Source organism: Callionymus lyra, chromosome 11 (assembly GCF_982586985.1).
Source record: "Callionymus lyra chromosome 11, fCalLyr1.hap1.1, whole genome shotgun sequence".
NCBI lineage: Eukaryota > Metazoa > Chordata > Actinopteri > Syngnathiformes > Callionymidae > Callionymus > Callionymus lyra.
The window spans coordinates 1,891,497-1,909,955 of NC_141828.1; the positions used below are offsets into that span (position 1 = coordinate 1,891,497).

The 18,459-nt window shown below is 39.3% G+C and overlaps 1 protein-coding gene across 4 annotated transcripts in view; it reads right to left on the reverse strand.

Annotated features, from left to right (window-relative positions):
* The window catches only part of ehbp1 (EH domain binding protein 1), a 199,868-nt gene that overhangs the window by 44,680 nt on the left and 136,729 nt on the right, over positions 1-18,459 (reverse strand). For all 4 annotated transcript variants that reach the window (XM_087802015.1, XM_087802014.1, XM_087802016.1 and 1 more), the window contains 3 exons: positions 14,247-14,385; positions 12,771-12,868; positions 9,404-9,527 (listed from right to left, as the gene is read on the reverse strand). In XM_087802015.1, coding sequence (XP_087658141.1) covers positions 9,404-9,527; positions 12,771-12,868; positions 14,247-14,385 — 361 coding nt within the window. The remainder of the gene's footprint in view (positions 1-9,403; positions 9,528-12,770; positions 12,869-14,246; positions 14,386-18,459) is intronic.

Consider the following 18,459-nt stretch of genomic DNA (forward strand, 5'->3'; position numbering starts at 1 on the left):
CGTGTAACTATCAGTCCAGATAGTTACGATGTAACGTGAACGTTGTAACGTAACTTGAACGCCTCTTCACGTAACTATCAGTCCAGATAGTTACGATGTAACGTGAACGTTGTAACGTAACTTGACGCGTCTTCGTGTAACTATCAGTCCAGATAGTTACGATGTAACGTGAACGTTGTAACGTAACTTGACGCGTCTTCGTGTAACTATCAGTCCAGATAGTTACGATGTAACGTGAACGTTGTAACGTAACTTGAACGCCTCTTCACGCAACTATCAGTCCAGATAGTTACGATGTAACGTGAACGTTGTAACGTAACTTGACGCGTCTTCGTGTAACTATCAGTCCAGATAGTTACGATGTAACGTGAACGTTGTAACGTAACTTGAACGCCTCTTCACGTAACTATCAGTCCAGATAGTTACGATGTAACGTGAACGTTGTAATGTAACTTGAACGTGTCTTCAAGTAACTATCAGTCCAGATAGTTACAATGTAACGTGAACGTTGTAACGTAACTTGACGCGTCTTCACGTAACTATCAGTCCAGATAGTTACGATGTAACGTGAACGTTGTAATGTAACTTGAACGTGTCTTCAAGTAACTATCAGTCCAGATAGTTACAATGTAACGTGAACGTTGTAACGTAACTTGACGCGTCTTCACGTAACTATCAGTCCAGATAGTTACGATGTAACGTGAACGTTGTAATGTAACTTGAACGTGTCTTCAAGTAACTATCAGTCCAGATAGTTACGATGTAACGTGAACGTTGTAACGTAACTTGACGCGTCTTCACGTAACTATCAGTCCAGATAGTTACAATGTAACGTGAACGTTGTAACGTAACTTGACGCGTCTTCACGTAACTATCAGTCCAGATAGATACAATGTAACGTGAACGTTGTAATGTAACTTGAACGTGTCTTCACGTAACTATCAGTCCAGATAGTTACGATGTAACGTGAACGTTGTAACGTAACTTGAACGCGTCTTCGTGTAACTATCAGTCCAGATAGTTACGATGTAACGTGAACGTTGTAACGTAACTTGAACGCGTCTTCGTGTAACTATCAGTCCAGATAGTTACGATGTAACGTGAACGTTGTAACGTAACTTGAACGCGTCTTCGTGTAACTATCAGTCCAGATAGTTACGATGTAACGTGAACGTTGTAACGTAACTTGAACGCGTCTTCGTGTAACTATCAGTCCAGATAGTTACGATGTAACGTGAACGTTGTAACGTAACTTGAACGCGTCTTCGTGTAACTATCAGTCCAGATAGTTACGATGTAACGTGAACGTTGTAACGTAACTTGAACGCGTCTTCGTGTAACTATCAGTCCAGATAGTTACGATGTAACGTGAACGTTGTAACGTAACTTGAACGCGTCTTCGTGTAACTATCAGTCCAGATAGTTACGATGTAACGTGAACGTTGTAACGTAACTTGAACGCGTCTTTGTGTAACTATCAGTCCAGATAGTTACGATGTAACGTGAACGTTGTAACGTAACTTGAACGCGTCTTCGTGTAACTATCAGTCCAGATAGTTACGATGTAACGTGAACGTTGTAACGTAACTTGAACGCGTCTTCGTGTCTGGTCGTTTAGATTCTCACTGGACGATGACTCAGAGAATCAACAACGAGACGATCATTGACGTTAACTCTGTTTCAAACGAGCTGATGAAACACATTCATGAATTATTTTATACTTATATACTTTGTATACTTAAACCATGGATCGAAGTATAAACTTGTGACAAAGAAACGATGTAAGTTAAACAATAATATAAACAAAAAACAATAGTTGATCAATAGAAATAAAACCTGTGGAGTAGAAAACTTACATTTATTTAAATGATATTTAATTTATTTATCATCTTGTTGTTTTAATAGTTTATCGTTTTTAATTCAGATTTATTATTGTATCACCGTGTGTGTGTGTGTGTGGGTGTGTGTGTGTGTGTGTGTATGTCTGTGTTTCAACTATTGATCTTTTCTCTGAACATTGACAAAAGAAAAGGAAAACATTGGTTTTATATAAAGTGTAAAGTAAGTTTCTACAGTAAAGCGTCGACGGTTTTGTTGTACGACGAATGTTTAAAGATGGTTTTGTTGGATTTGTGTGACTTCAGGTGAACCAGAGACACGGTTAGAGACAGTAAGAGTAGAGAGTTAAAGGTGTGTTAACCAGCAGCAAGAGATTCAACTTCCATCGTCAAACATTTCCGTTCAACACGAACCATCACAGCATTGATGGAGGACGTCTGACGTCTGAAGCCGTGCACGTGGACTTGTGCACGTGGACTCGTGCCCAGGACTCGTGCTCCCGCTGGTGCCGGAATAACAAGTTCATTAGTCAAGGCGCTCGTCGCAGGAATTCAAATTCTCCCCCGACGTCGCCGCGGCCCGTGATTGGCCGGCGCCGCCACGGCGAGCCTCATTAGAGCCCAGCAGTAATTAAGAGTTGTTAGAAAGTGAATTCTCCAACCGCAGATTAGAAAATTAAACTATTTACTGATTACATATTAATAGAAGACAACAATGGCGCTCGCCATAAGCTGGGAAAGCAACCAAGGAATAAATCTGTGTACTTAATTACCATAAACAATGGGGGCATAGAAATGGAGTTTTACGCTCACTCCCTCCTGTAATGTGTGTGATATCAGAAGACACTTGACAATTCTTGTTCAATTATCTCTATTATTTAATGTGCTGTGAACTGCCTCTGAGTAAATAAATTAACCACCCCAATTACTTTGCATGTCGCTGGGGAGAAGCTCGCGGTAATAGAAAATAACAGAACAGTGTGCCCAAACCAGAGAGAGAGAGAGAGAGAGAGAGAGGGAGAGAGGGAGAGGGGAGGGGGAGAGAGAGAGAGAGGGAGAGAGGAGGGGGAGAGAGAGAGAGAGGGAGAGAGGAGGGGGAGAGAGAGAGAGAGGGAGAGAGAGAGAGGGAGAGAGGAGGGGGAGAGAGAGAGAGAGGGAGAGAGAGAGAGAGAGGGAGAGAGGAGGGGGAGAGAGAGAGAGAGGGAGAGAGGAGGGGGAGAGAGAGAGAGGGAGAGAGAGGGAGAGGGGAGGGGGAGAGAGAGAGAGAGGGAGAGAGAGAGAGAGAGGGAGGGAGGGAGGGAGGGAGAGATAGAGGAGGAGAGAGGAGGGGGAGAGAGAGAGAGGAGGGGGAGAGAGGGAGAGGGAGAGAGGAGGGGGAGAGGGAGAGAGGAGGGGGAGAGAGAGAGGGAGAGAGGAGGGGGAGAGAGAGAGGGAGAGAGAGAGAGAGAGAGGGAGGGAGGGAGAGAGGGAGGGGGAGAGAGGGAGAGAGAGAGAGAGAGAGAGAGAGAGAGAGAGAGGGAGAGAGGGAGGGAGGGAGAGATAGAGGGAGAGAGGGAGGAGGAGAGAGAGAGAGGGAGGAGGAGAGAGGAGGGGGAGAGAGAGAGAGGAGGGGGAGAGAGGGAGAGAGAGGGAGAGAGAGAGAGGGAGAGAGAGAGGGAGGAGGAGAGAGAGAGAGGGAGGAGGAGAGAGAGAGAGAGAGGGAGAGAGAGAGGAGAGAGAGAGAGGGAGGAGGAGAGAGAGAGGAGGGAGGGAGAGATAGAGAGAGAGAGAGGAAAGAGGGAGGGTAGGATAGAGATAGAGAAGGAGAGAGAAAGAGAGGGAGAGAGAGAGGAGGGGGAAAGGGAGAGGGATAGGGAGGAGGGGGAGAGAAAGGGAAAGAGAGAGAGAGACAGAGAGAGGGAGGAGAATGGAAAGAGTGAAGATTCTGAAGAATAAAAGAGAAAATAAAGAGTGATGCAAAGAAGAGGAGATAAAACAACGAGTTTTAACCCAAAAAGGACAAGAGAGGATCAGACTCGTCGCCTACATTTAAAAACGAAATATTCACAGAGAAGTTCTCAGGCTTTCAGTCGCTGAAGCAGAGAAGAATAAGAATCATTCACGGGTCAGTCGTTCTCGTCTGTTCGCATCTGACACGTCACATGACACGTCACATGACACGTCACATGACACGTCACATGACACGTCACATGACACGTCACATGACACGTCACATGACACGTCACATGACACGTCACATGACACGTCACATGACACGTCACATGACACGTCACATGACACGTCACATGACACGTCACATGACACGTCACATGACACGTCACATGACACGTCACATGACACGTCACATGACACGTCACATGACACGTCACATGACACGTCACAAGACACGTCACCTGACACGTCACCTGACACGTCACAAGACACGTCACATGACACGTCACCTGACACGTCACATGACACGTCACATGACACGTCACATGACACGTCACATGACACGTCACATGACACGTCACATGACACGTCACATGACACTTCACATGACACGTCACATGACACATCACAAGACACGTCACAAGACACATCACAAGACACGTCACCTGACACGTCACAGCACACGTCACCTGACACGTCACAGCACACGTCACCTGACACGTCACCTGACACGTCACATGATCTCCGTGGTGACCAGCACCATGACCCGGGTCACAGGTTCGACTCCCGCAGGTGTTGATTTTAAAGGTCCGATCAAATAAAAACGTGCAAGTGAAGCTAACATGTATCCATGTTGTTACGAAACACAAACGTATTTTCTGTCCGTGACTTCATTGAACTGAAAGAAGATTGAGCTGCTTTTACTTTGTACTTCTGGACGAGACGACTCTTCGTCTTCAAGAAAACATGTTGTTACGCAGCGACTGATCCTCGTTTATTAACGAATATTACTCCAGAAATCTTTATTAAGTCATTTATATTTATAGACTGTTTTCCAGACCAGGGTCACAAACGATCAAGGGATCGAAGCTTCATTTTTCCATCTTTGTTTTAAACACATTTACATCTTCTCCAGCAAGAAAGAATGAATTATTGATCACTAACATGTCACAGAGAGAGAGAGGATCAAAGCTTCTCAGAAACATCATCTATGACCTGCTTGATGAAGGTCACTGGACTGACCAGCTGTCACCAGAAGAACCAGCCTGAAGCCACGATCCATAACCTGCTGGATGCTTCTCTGGGATAAGTGCTGATGACTCACGAGGAACGAAGAAGAAGAGGAAGAAGATGAAGATGAAGATGAAGAAGATGAAGATGAAGATGAAGATGAAAATGAAGAAGATGAAGATGAAGATGAAGAAGAAGAAATTGAAGATGATGAAGAAGAAGAAGATTAAGACAAAGACAAAGAAGATGAAGAAGAAGATGAAGATGAAGAAGATGAAGATGAAGACGAAGATTAAGACAAAGAAGAAGACGACGAAGAAGACGACGAAGAAGACGACAAAGTTGAAGAAGATGAAGATGAAGATGAAGATGAAGAAGATGAAGAAGATGAAGAAGAAGAAGATGAAGATGATGAAGAAGAAGAAGATTAAGACAAAGACAAAGAAGATGAGGAAGAAGAAGAAGAAGATGAAGATGAAGATTAAGACAAAGACAAAGAAGATGAGGAAGAAGAAGATGAAGAAGATGAAGATGAAGACGAAGATTAAGACAAAGAATAAGACGACGAAGAAGACGACAAAGTTGAAGAAGATGAAGATGAAGATGAAGATGAAGAAGATGAAGAAGATGAAGAAGAAGAAGATGAAGATGATGAAGAAGAAGAAGATTAAGACAAAGACAAAGAAGATGAGGAAGAAGAAGAAGAAGATGAAGATGAAGATTAAGACAAAGACAAAGAAGATGAGGAAGAAGAAGAAGAAGAAGATGAAGATGAAGATTAAGACAAAGACAAAGAAGATGAGGAAGATGAAGACGAAGAAGATGAAGATGAAGACGAAGATTAAGACAAAGAATAAGACGACGAAGAAGACGACGAAGAAGACGACAAAGTTGAAGAAGATGAAGATGAAGAAGAGCATGATGTCAAGCTGAGCTTCCTCGGGTTGAGCAACAACGTCATGAATCCAGAGTGTTGGTCAACATCGTTTGTAGAAGTTGTTCATTTTGTTTGTTTATTTTGTTTGTTTATTTTGTTTGTTTTCTCAACTCAACTGTGGCCGTGATCGAACTACGGTGAGTGTTTGTGTGTTTGTGTGGTTGTGAGGTTGTGTGGTTGTGAGGTCGCAGTTCAAAAGTATACAAGTTTAGCAAAGAAGAGAAACAACACATACGACGACAACAAAAGGCGTCACAGATAAAGATGCAAATCACACAAGTGACCAAAACAATGGCGTCAACATCAGTGAAACCAACCACGACAACACTGTGAGTTATTTGCATCTTTATCTGTGACGCCTTTTGTTGTCGTTGTTTCTTTCTTTGCTAAACTTGTATACTTTTGGGAAGCAGTTAAAGATGAATGTTATTTCAACTCAAACAAACACACAAAGAACACGTCAACACAACATATAATGACGAGCTGAAGGTGAAGATACTACCATATTACTTTGATGATAAGATTCAAAATAAGAAATAAAACACGTTTAATTTTAATATATAGAACTTTGTATCCATGAACTCCTGAGATGGAGTTCAGGTTAGAGATGAAGGAATAAAGATCATGACATCAAGTCACTTGACTTTGATCATATAGTGAAGATTAAAACATATAATATATAAAATATATATAATATAAATAATATATATAATAAAGATTCAAAACAACTTTTAATTCATCTCCAAATCTACAAAATTCAGATCATATTCAGATCAAAGACACACAAAGAAGCAGCTGACGGACCCACAACACTGAGGTCTACACAAGCTGTGGTTGAGACGCTTGATGTGGATCTTTGTTGTTGTTGTTGTTGTTGTTGTTGTTTTTGTTGTTGTTGTGTTACTGTTTACCTTGAGTCGTATCTGGAGGTTCATTAAATCACATTTGAACAACTATTGAGCTCAAGATCATTAACATCAGCTCCTTTGTTAAAGAAAGTCCATCCCAGTTAGTTAGGGTCAAAGGCACGGACGAGCATGTTAACCTCACACACTCCACATAAAGAACCTCGGTTCTGACCCGAACCTTGAGTCTGGAACCTCAGACTCTGTGATTCCAGATCAACTAAGAATCAAATCTATTAAGAAACTCTGGCGCAGGTTTCTAAGAACCTCTCGTCATCCTCCTGGTTCACTGGTGCTGGAGGATCACAGACGTTTACAAACAACAATATGATTCATGATCCACATGTGGGAGTGAAGGACGCGGCGAGAGGTTTTATCGAGGATGAGAAGCTTCACAAACACACAATGGCAGCGACGAGGCACGAGGCAGGAGGAGGCGGAGAAGCAGCAACAACAGACTCCAGATAGTCACGATATCAACACCTTAATAGGAAGGAGAAGGTGAGTGAACCCCCTCCTCACCCCTCCTCACCCCCCTTCAACCCCTCCTTCACCCCTCCTCACCCTCACCCCCCCGACCAGGTATCCTTTTTTTAAACTCTCCTATTTCCTCTCGCTGTTTCCTTTTGGGGGATTTTAGGTTTTAATCCAGCGAGTCACGCATTGATCCTGAAGCAGCAACACCAACACATGTGACATTCAAGCATCAAACTGAAGCTGCTGAGGTTGATCAGGAATGACTGTTAACTTATTAACTTACTAACGAATGACTATTAACTTACTAACTTACTCACTAATGACTATTAACTTACTCACTAATGACTATTAACTTACTAACTAATGACTATTAACTTACTAACTAATGACTATTAACTAACTAACGAATGACTATTAACTTACTAACTTACTCACAAATGACTATTAACTTAATAACGAATGACTATTAACTTACTAAGTTACTCACAAATGACTATTAACTTACTAATGAATGACTATTAACTTACTCACAAATGACTATTAACTTACTAACGAATGACTATTAACTTACTAACTTACTCACAAATGACTATTAACTTACTAACGAATGACTATTAACTTACTAACGAATGACTATTAACTTACTAACTTACTCACGAATGACTATTAACTTACTAACGAATGACTATTAAATTACTAACTTACTCACGAATGACTATTAACTTACTAACTTACTCACGAATGACTATTAACTTACTAACGAATGACTATTAACTTACTAACTTACTAACGAATGACTATTAACTTACTAACTTACTCACGAATGACTATTAACTTACTAACGAATGACTATTAACTTACTAACTTACTCACGAATGACTATTAACTTACTCACAAATGACTGATGTGTTTCTAACGATTACATCAGAGCTACTATTATTACTATTACTGTTACTATTTTTAATATTTACATTTTAAAATGATAACAATGTTTTTTGATGATCTAATTTCTTATCTTTCTTAAGTATTATTTCAGAATTTTATTTTTATTTCAAGTCTTTAAAACATTTTGCTATAAGAGCCACTGGATCGATCATGTGATCATCAGCTCTGCTCGTGATTGGCTGAGAGTTTGATCTGTTGGTTTTTGTCTCGTGGCAACATTTTTATAATGAATTTAAAAATGTATTTTTGTACAATTAAGTTTGTATGTGTAACATTACTTTGGGAAATTAGGGATATATTAACAAAATACACAATATACATAACTTTTTTCAATTATTCAACAATAACAAGTTGACACGTCAATAATTAAACCTTAAATTTCACCTTAAATATCCTGATGTCACTGTCATTCTACTCGTCAGTCGAACCAACCGACACGATTGTGTGCGCGAGTGTGTAAGCGTTTGTGTGCGTCTGTCTTGGATTTGTGAACTGTGTCAATGCTTGTGTTGTTGTTGTTTTACATTTTCCTGCCTCCCTCTCTCCTTCCCTTTAACTCACTCCTTCTTTCCTTATAGAGCATATCAATGAAGGCCAGATACGTACAAGGGTGAGGGGAGTGTGTGTGTGTGTGTGTGTGTGTGTGTGTGTGTGTGTGTGTGTGTGTGTGTGTGTGTGTGTGTGTGTGTGTGTGTGTGTGTAGCCGTGCATGGCTGAGCGCACTGTTCAATAGTGAGGCTGGCAGACGTATGGCTGCGGCTCCACTATCGCGCCCAGTTATCGTTTCCCCCATGAAGGGTTCCCTTATCACCCCGGCCCAGAGAGGTCTCCCTTCTTCTCCCATCCCCAAGACCCCCCCGCCCCCCTGTACCCCCCAGTACCCCCCCGTCTCCTCCTCCCGAACCCCTGCATCCTTTCATATCCACCCAGTGCTGTGTCGCGCAGCAGAGAGGGAGGATGATGGCGGAGGGCGGGGGGGCTTCAAAGATTCTCTCAAACAAACACACAAACACCACGCCTGTGTGTGTGCGTGTGTGCGCGTGCATGTGTGTGTGTGATAGTGCACGTGTGTGTGTGTGTGCGCGCGCGTACGCTCAATTTGCCAAACAGTTTTTCCAGTGTAATTGGGCCTGCTGTACCTGTGTCCATGAGATAGCGAAGCCTCTTTTCCACGCGAGCTGCTCGGGCATCGATGTGTCTCTGCTCGCTCTCCAGCGCCGACAGCTCGCCGACCACATACTGACTGGTGTCTTTGAACGCCTTCTGTCGCACAGAGAGAAAGAACGGAGAGTAAATAAAGGAGAGAGGAGCGGCGTATCACGTCCAACACAGGTGGAGGAGAGATGGAGGGATGACGGGAGGAAGAGGAGGAGGAGAAAGGAGGAAGAAGAGGAAGAAGAGGCGGAGGAAGAGGAGGACGGGGGGAAGAGGAGGAGGAGAAAAGAGGAAGAAGAGGCGGAAGAGGAGGAGGAGGAGGAAGAGGAGTAAGGAGGAAGAAGAGGAGTAGGAGGATGAGGGGGAAGAGGAGGAGGAAGAGGAAGAAGATGAGGAAGAGGAGGAGGAGGATGAGGGGGAAGAGGAGGAGGAAGAGGAAGAAGATGAGGAAGAGGAGGAGGAGAATGAGGGGGAAGAGGAGGAGGAAGAGGAAGAAGATGAGGAAGAGGAGGAGGAGGATGAGGGGGAAGAGGAGGAGGAAGAGGAAGAAGATGAGGAAGAAGAGGGTGAGGGGGAAGAGGAAGAAGAGGAGGAGGAGGAAGAGGAAGAAGAGGAGGAGGAGGGTGAGGGGGAAGAGGAGGAAGAGGAAGGAGGAAGAAGATGAGGAAGAAGAGGAGAAAGAGGAGGAGGGGGAAGAGAAGGAAGAGGAAGGAGGAAGAAGAGGAGGAGGAGGAAGAGGTGGAGGAGGAAGAGAAGAAAGAGGTGGAGGAGGAAGAAGATTAGGGGGAAGAGGATGAAGAGGAAGAGGAAGAAGAGGTGGAAGAGGAGGAGGAAGAGGAAGAGGAGAAAGAGGAGGAAGAAGAGGAGGAAGAGGAGGAGGAGGAAGAGGAGGAAGTAATTTTAATTTTTTTGTCAATGAACGACTGCACGTTCTCTCTTAAATGATAAACATTCTACAAGTCGCCAGTTAGTTCCAAACTTTACAACACTTTACGACACTTTAAGACACTTTAAGACACTTTACGACACTTTAAGACACTTGACGACAATCCACACATTTTAAAGCGAAAATATTGCAATATGAAAGTAAACAAAAGGTAAATTGAAGGAATGGACAGAAAAATACAAAAGTGATGTTTGTGAACAAATATAAGTGACGGAGAAACTTCTGCTGCTGTTTCAACACAAAAGTGTTCAACGACGTAACGTTGTGTATTTATTTAAAGGTCATGATGAACTTTGAACTTTTGTTACTTTTGTGACTTCATTATCTTCAGTCAATATATTAAGGATAAGGATTTTATATTGTGAAAATAAAAGTAATTGATATAAAAATAATTGAATATAAAATAATTGATATAAAAATAATTGAATATAAAATAATTGATCTAAAAATAATTGAATATAAAATAATTTATATAAAAATAATTGAATATAAAATAATTTATATAAAAATAATTGAATATAAAATGATTGATATAAATTAATTGAATAAATATAAAAGATAATTTACTATAAAAATAATTTACTATAAAAATAATTTAATATAATAATAATTGAATATAAAATAGTTGAATATAAATATAAAAATAATCGAATATGAATACAAAAATAATTGAATACAAACATAATTTAATAAATATAAAAATAATTGAATATAAATATAATTGAATATAAATATAAAAATAAAGATAATTAAATAATATAAAATAATTTAATACAAAAGTAATTGAATATTATAATAATTGAATAGAAAGATAATTGAATATAAATATCAAAATAATTGAATATTAAAATAATTGAATATAAATATAAAAAATATTTCAATAGAAAAATAATTGTGTAAATAGAGACTCAAGCTAATAAAACACAGACTGTTACAGTAACTTCTTATGTTGTTAATTAAATCCTAAAATGTAAAAACATAAACTTTTGAAACTCACACAAGGAAAATGTTTGAGTAAAACTAGATTTAAACGTGACTCATGTTGTGTCACTTTTACATCACATTCATTTAATTCAGTGACTCCTTTATATTTTCATTTGTATTTACAATTAAACTTTAACAGACGTTTAATCGAGCTTCTTATGATCAGAAACATTTAAATTCTTCAACTGTTTATTAAACATTTAAATAAAACCGATCACAGATTCTCGAGGTGAAACTCTTTCAATTTAAAGTGTTGATGAAAACACACTCATGTGTCACTCGTCAAATATATACTTCTGACCCGTCGCTCAACTCTGAGAATATTCTCTCTTCATTCGCTCGTGTGGATTCATCGCAAACAAATCTGCATTTAATGCTGATGCTCCACCTTTTCCTTAATGGAACAAGAGTGTGGAGAAACTTTCTTCCCTCGTTCTCTCCAGGCCAGCATTTTTGCCAGCACGATGTGTGTGTGTGTGTGTGTGTGTGTGTGTGTGTGTGTGTGTGTGTGTGTGTGTGTGTGTGTATGTGTGAGTGTCTTTCCCAGTGGCCTCCCTCCTCCTCTGCTCTCGCTCTATCACCATATTTTTTCTTGGCAAATCAATTTTACACATGATCAGCCCACTCCCCTGCCGCGCTTGGCCCAGCCGTAATTAAGAGGAGGGAAATTAGCATATATATTATATTAATGCAAACATCATTCAGCAGGTAATTCTGGGCTGATCGGGATAATGGAAAGGTTCAACACCCATTAACCCTGGGGCCCGACGACGGGAGGCGGAGGGCAACTGTTTCTGTGTGTGTGTGTGTGTGTGTGTGTGTGAGTGTGTGAGAGTGTGTGTGCGAGTGTGAGAGTGTGTGTGAGTGTGTGTGTGTGAGTGCACGGGGGACCGAGGTGGAGGATAGTGGAGGTGCCGGGATGAGAGAGATTTACTCGCTGGTCTCCGATGGAAAACACACACTCGAAGAAGAGACGCACACTTTGTTCAAACACAAGGAGAGAGAGAGAGAGAAAGGGGAGTGTGTGTGTGAGTGTGTGTGTGTGTGTGTGTGTGTGTGTGTGTGTGTACACTTGAGTGATGATCATCCACTCGTGGAGCGACAACCAGTTGTTGCGCCGGTGGACGATGAAAGTTTGAGAAACACAAGTGTGTATCGATGACATCTACACAACATCAATACATCCCATAATACGGATGAATAAATGTGTCTCGATGCTTTGATTTGAACAAAGAAAAACATGTTTACAAAGAATAATAATGAACAATATTTAAAGTATTTGGATGAACCTCGTGTAGAAACTAAGAAATGAAAACACACAATATTATATTTTCACTTCTAATAACTTGTACCGTTAACAGCTTCTAAGCAACAGGTCAGTAGGAGAGCAAACAAACAAACAAACAAACAAACAAACAAACCTCTTCTTCGAACGTCCTCACGACCTCCAGCTCCGTGGGCGAGAACCTCTCGTCCTCCTTCTTCACGTCTTCAGGGACAGACTTCTGCCTTCTCACCTCTGAGAGCAGATCAATACATCGATCGATTTATTATCAACTTCACAATCAATCAAAAACAGATTTAAACTCATGAGCGACTAGTTATGTTAGCTTAGTTAAGTTAGGTCAAGTTATTAGTTATGTCTGTAATGTCTGTCTGGTCGTCTTCCATCGACTTCATCCTCAGGTCACGGAACATTATATTTCATAAAGTATTTAAATGTGTATATATATATATATATATACAGTATATATATACACATGTAATTGTAATGAAAATAAAATCTCCATATTGTTTTATGCTTGCGTTAGATTTATTTAGGAGATTATTAAATAGTTTATATAGTTAGTATAATAGTTTGTTACAGTGTTACAATGTTATTATGTTACAACGTTATAATGTTACAGTGTTTACAGTTTACAATTTTATTTTAATACAAAGTTACAATGTTATAACGTTGTATTGTTATAATGTTACAATTTTATTATATTACATTGTTATATTGTTATAACGTTGTACATTTTATAACGTTGTAACATTATAATGTTACAATTTTGTGATATTACAATGTTAAAACGTTATAATGCTACAATGACGTGATAAGTGATTAGTATTCGTTCAGTAACTTGTCATAAGCTAATTATAAAAACAAAACAAAAAAGTTCCATATTTTGTCAAAATGTCAAAATTGTGTACATAAATTAAAATAAACACAGTAAATAACAAGTAGGTGAATGAAGATGATTGATGGAAAGAAACGACATTTAACTAAACCAACAATGTATTTACAGTCCAAGGTGCTCGTGGCCTCGGGGCCTCACAACAACCAGCTGGTGTCGAACTATTGTGTGTTGATCACACGTGTGAACAACACAACTACACTATGATCAGCTGACACACCCTCAGTCAATACGCAGAGAGAAGATGACATCCCTACACTTAGTGAACTGTTTCTTTCCACCATTGTCAGGTGTGTCAGTGTGTGTCAGTGTGTGTCGACTCTCACACCTGTGCTCACCTGGACACTCACCTGGTCGACTCACACACCTGTGCTCACCTGGACACTCACCTGGTCGACTCACACACACACCTGTGTTCACCTGGACACACACCTGGTCGACTCACACACCTGTGCTCACCTGGACACTCACCTGGTCGACTCACACACCTGTGCTCACCTGGACACTCACCTGGTCGACTCACACACACACCTGTGTTCACCTGGACACTCACCTGGTCGACTCACACACACACCTGTGTTCACCTGGACACTCACCTGGTCGACTCACACACACCTGTGCTCACCTGGACACACACCTGGATCGACTCACACACCTGTGTTCACCTGGACACACACCTGGATCGACTCACACACCTGTGTTCACCTGGACACTCACCTGGTCGACTCTCCACGTACTGACTGAAGGACTTGAGCTGCGTCTTCCTGACCGTGGAGTCCTTGTTGAAGACCACTGGGCTCCGTAACCTTTCGGCCGCTCGACGCAGTCGCTCGGCTCGTAGATCCTCAGCGTTGATCTGTGACAAGAACAAGAATAAACAGTGAAGATATACAAAGATATACTCTTTTTATACAAAGACATACTCTTTTCATACCAAGATATACTCGTTTTATACCAAGATATACTCTTTTTATACCAAGATATACTCGTTTTATACCAAGATATTCTCGTTTTATACCAAGATATACTCGTTTTATACCAAGATATACTCTTTTTATACCAAGATATACTCTTTTTATACCAAGATATACTCGTTTTATACCAAGATATACTCTTTTTATACCAAGATATACTCGTTTTATACCAAGATATACTCTTTTTATACCAAGATATACTCTTTTTATACCAAGATATACTCTTTTTATACCAAGATATACTCGTTTTATACCAAGATATACTCTTTTTATACCAAAACATACTCTTTTCATACCTTCAGTTTAGCATCCGTTTAGCTTCAGTTTAGCTTCCGTTTAGCTTCAGTTTAGCTTCCGTTTAGCATCCGTTTAGCTTCAGTTTAACTTCCGTTTAGCATCCGTTTAGCTTCAGTTTAACTTCCGTTTAGCATCCGTTTAGCTTCAGTTTAGCTTCCGTTTAGCATCCGTTTAGCTTCAGTTTAACTTCCGTTTAACTTCCGTTTAGCATCCGTTTAGCTTCAGTTAAGCTTCAGTTTAGCATCCGTTTAGCTTCCGTTTAGCATCCGTTTAGCATCCGTTTAGCTTCAGTTTAGCTTCAGTTTACCTTCAGTTTACCTTCAGTTTAGCTTCATCTACGTCACTAAGATGGAGGACGTTGAGGGTGGAAAGTGTTCATTGATCCACACTTGAGTCTCTGGTCGTTTAAGTGCTCACTGCACACTATATTTTTACACACTTCTCAGTGTGAACGCACTTGTGTTCTCAAAATATTAAGTGTAAGTGCACGATTTGTGACACACACTTGGACTACTGTGTGTCCTATACCTGGTCATAATGTTTTGGTCCAACAGTGCGGGTCAGATTTCATCCGAGGTTGAATAAAGAGACTTTAGATTTGTTTGTTTGTTTGTTTGTTTGTTTGTTTGTTTGTTTGTTTGTGTGTGTGAGGCTGGAACAACAGCCTCCCTCGTGAGGAGCGAGAAAAAGGCAGCAATTAATTTGACTTTCAACAGAAACTTCAGCCAGAAAATATATTCAAATTATTCCCTATTGTTTCAAAGCGCGTGAAGCTGCGTCTGCGACGATCAAGACGAAGAAGCTTCACGAGTCGAGCGAAGACGACACGAGGCGACAGTCAGTCGTGTAATAAACTCCACAATTACAGCAACACGTTCCAGCGCTTGAGACGACGAGATGCGACGCCGTTGAGCCGCAGATTATTGACTTTCAGAAACAACGCCAGCAATTAGTGCGATTTCAACATTAGTCACTTAAACCCTGCGAAGCACAGCAGCCAATTATAGACGTGGTTACGAGGCTGGAAACACCAATTATGACAAGTTTCTTATACTTTACAAACATACTTAAAACCAACAAATCTAAAGAAAACCTTTGCAAATGTTTCCTAATATGTTTAGAGATAAACACAATTATCGTAAAGTCATGATGTAAAACCTGTTTATGCTGTGCTAGGTGTTTGTCTAACTGTGAATATAAACAAGTTTAACTGTGAATATAGACAAGTTTAACTGTGAATATAGACAAGTTTAACTGTGAATATAGACACGTTTAACTGTGAATATAAACAAGTTTAACTGTGAATATAGACAAGTTTAACTGTGAATATAGACAAGTTTAACTATGAATATAAACAAGTTTAACTGTGAATATAAACATGTTTAACTGTGAATATATACAAGTTTAACTGTGAATATAGACAAGTTTAACTGTGAATATAGACATGTTTAACTGTGAATATAGACAAGTTTAACTGTGAATATAAACATGTTTAACTGTGAATATAGACAAGTTTAACTGTGAATATAGACAAGTTTAACTGTGAATATATACAAGTTTAACTGTGAATATAGACAAGTTTAACTGTGAATATAGACAAGTTTAACTGTGAATATAAACAAGTTTAACTGTGAATATAGACAAGTTTAACTGTGAATATAGACAAGTTTAACTGTGAATATAAACATGTTTAACTGTGAATATATACAAGTTTAACTGTGGATATAGACACGTTTAACTGTGAATATATACAAGTTTAACTGTGAATATAGACAAGTTTAACTGTGAATATAGACAAGTTTAACTGTGAATATAGACACGTTAACTGTGAATATAGACACGTTTAACTGTGAATATAAACATGTTTAACTGTGAATATAGACAAGTTTAACTGTGAATATAAACATGTTTAACTGTGAATATAGACAAGTTTAACTGTGAATATAGACAAGTTTAACTGTGAATATAGACAAGTTTAACTGTGAATATAGACAAGTTTAACTGTGAATATAGACACGTTTAACTGTGAATATAAACAAGTTTAACTGTGAATATAGACAAGTTTAACTGTGAATATAGACAAGTTTAACTATGAATATAAACAAGTTTAACTGTGAATATAAACATGTTTAACTGTGAATATATACAAGTTTAACTGTGAATATAGACAAGTTTAACTGTGAATATAGACATGTTTAACTGTGAATATAGACAAGTTTAACTGTGAATATAAACATGTTTAACTGTGAATATAGACAAGTTTAACTGTGAATATAGACAAGTTTAACTGTGAATATATACAAGTTTAACTGTGAATATAGACAAGTTTAACTGTGAATATAGACAAGTTTAACTGTGAATATAAACAAGTTTAACTGTGAATATAGACAAGTTTAACTGTGAATATAGACAAGTTTAACTGTGAATATAAACATGTTTAACTGTGAATATATACAAGTTTAACTGTGGATATAGACACGTTTAACTGTGAATATATACAAGTTTAACTGTGAATATAGACAAGTTTAACTGTGAATATAGACAAGTTTAACTGTGAATATAGACACGTTAACTGTGAATATAGACACGTTTAACTGTGAATATAAACATGTTTAACTGTGAATATAGACAAGTTTAACTGTGAATATAAACATGTTTAACTGTGAATATAGACAAGTTTAACTGTGAATATAGACAAGTTTAACTGTGAATATAGACAAGTTTAACTGTGAATATAGACAAGTTTAACTGTGAATATATACAAGTTTAACTGTGAATATAGACAAGTTTAACTGTGAATATAGACAAGTTTAACTGTAAGTAATAGACAAGTTTAACTGTGAATATATACAAGTTTAACTGTGAATATAAACAAGTTTAACTGTGAATATAAACATGTTTAACTGTGAATATAAACAAGTTTAACTGTGAATACTTGACTTTTAAGTCATTATTTCAGCTGCCGACGTAATTGTGTCGATAATCACTCGATACATGATAATTTACTGGATTATACGACAAAAATACTGAACGTCACAAACATCCTCATGAAGGAGTGAAGGGATGATATTATTCTACTGTTTTTTCATCTTAGTGTTATTTTCCTTGTGTTCTTTACACTTGGATTTTGCTATCTTGCACTTTGTTATTTTTATTAGCACTTTGTTCTTGCTTTTATGAAACCATCCTCTGCTGTGAAACCTAATGTCCTGAAGATTAATGAAGGATTAATAAAGTCTAGGTTGTTAAACAGAGATTTTCAATCATTCTGACGTAATAATAACAATAAAAAGACGACTTCACAGTGTGTTCGACTCACGACTCGTGTTTTCAAACCTGCTTCTGACTCGTCCTTGACTCTGAAAGGCTTCTTCACTCACAAACGTTCAAGTACGAGCGACTCGCAGATGTTCCTGAGGAACTACTTCATGTTTCCTCCTCAGGCCTGAACCCGAGTTCGGTCGGAGAACGAAGGGATGAAGGAGCAGGAATGCTGGGCTCAGGTGGATCACTTTAGAGGTCGAGCCGGCGCTGATCCTACTTCAGGACCGGGTCAAGTGGAAAGATCCTCACATCTGCCCGGACCGGCAGCAAAGGACTATAAGCTCTTCAAGGCTTTGAACACAAGAGGAGTTTATATGAATCGATGATCAAAGAGC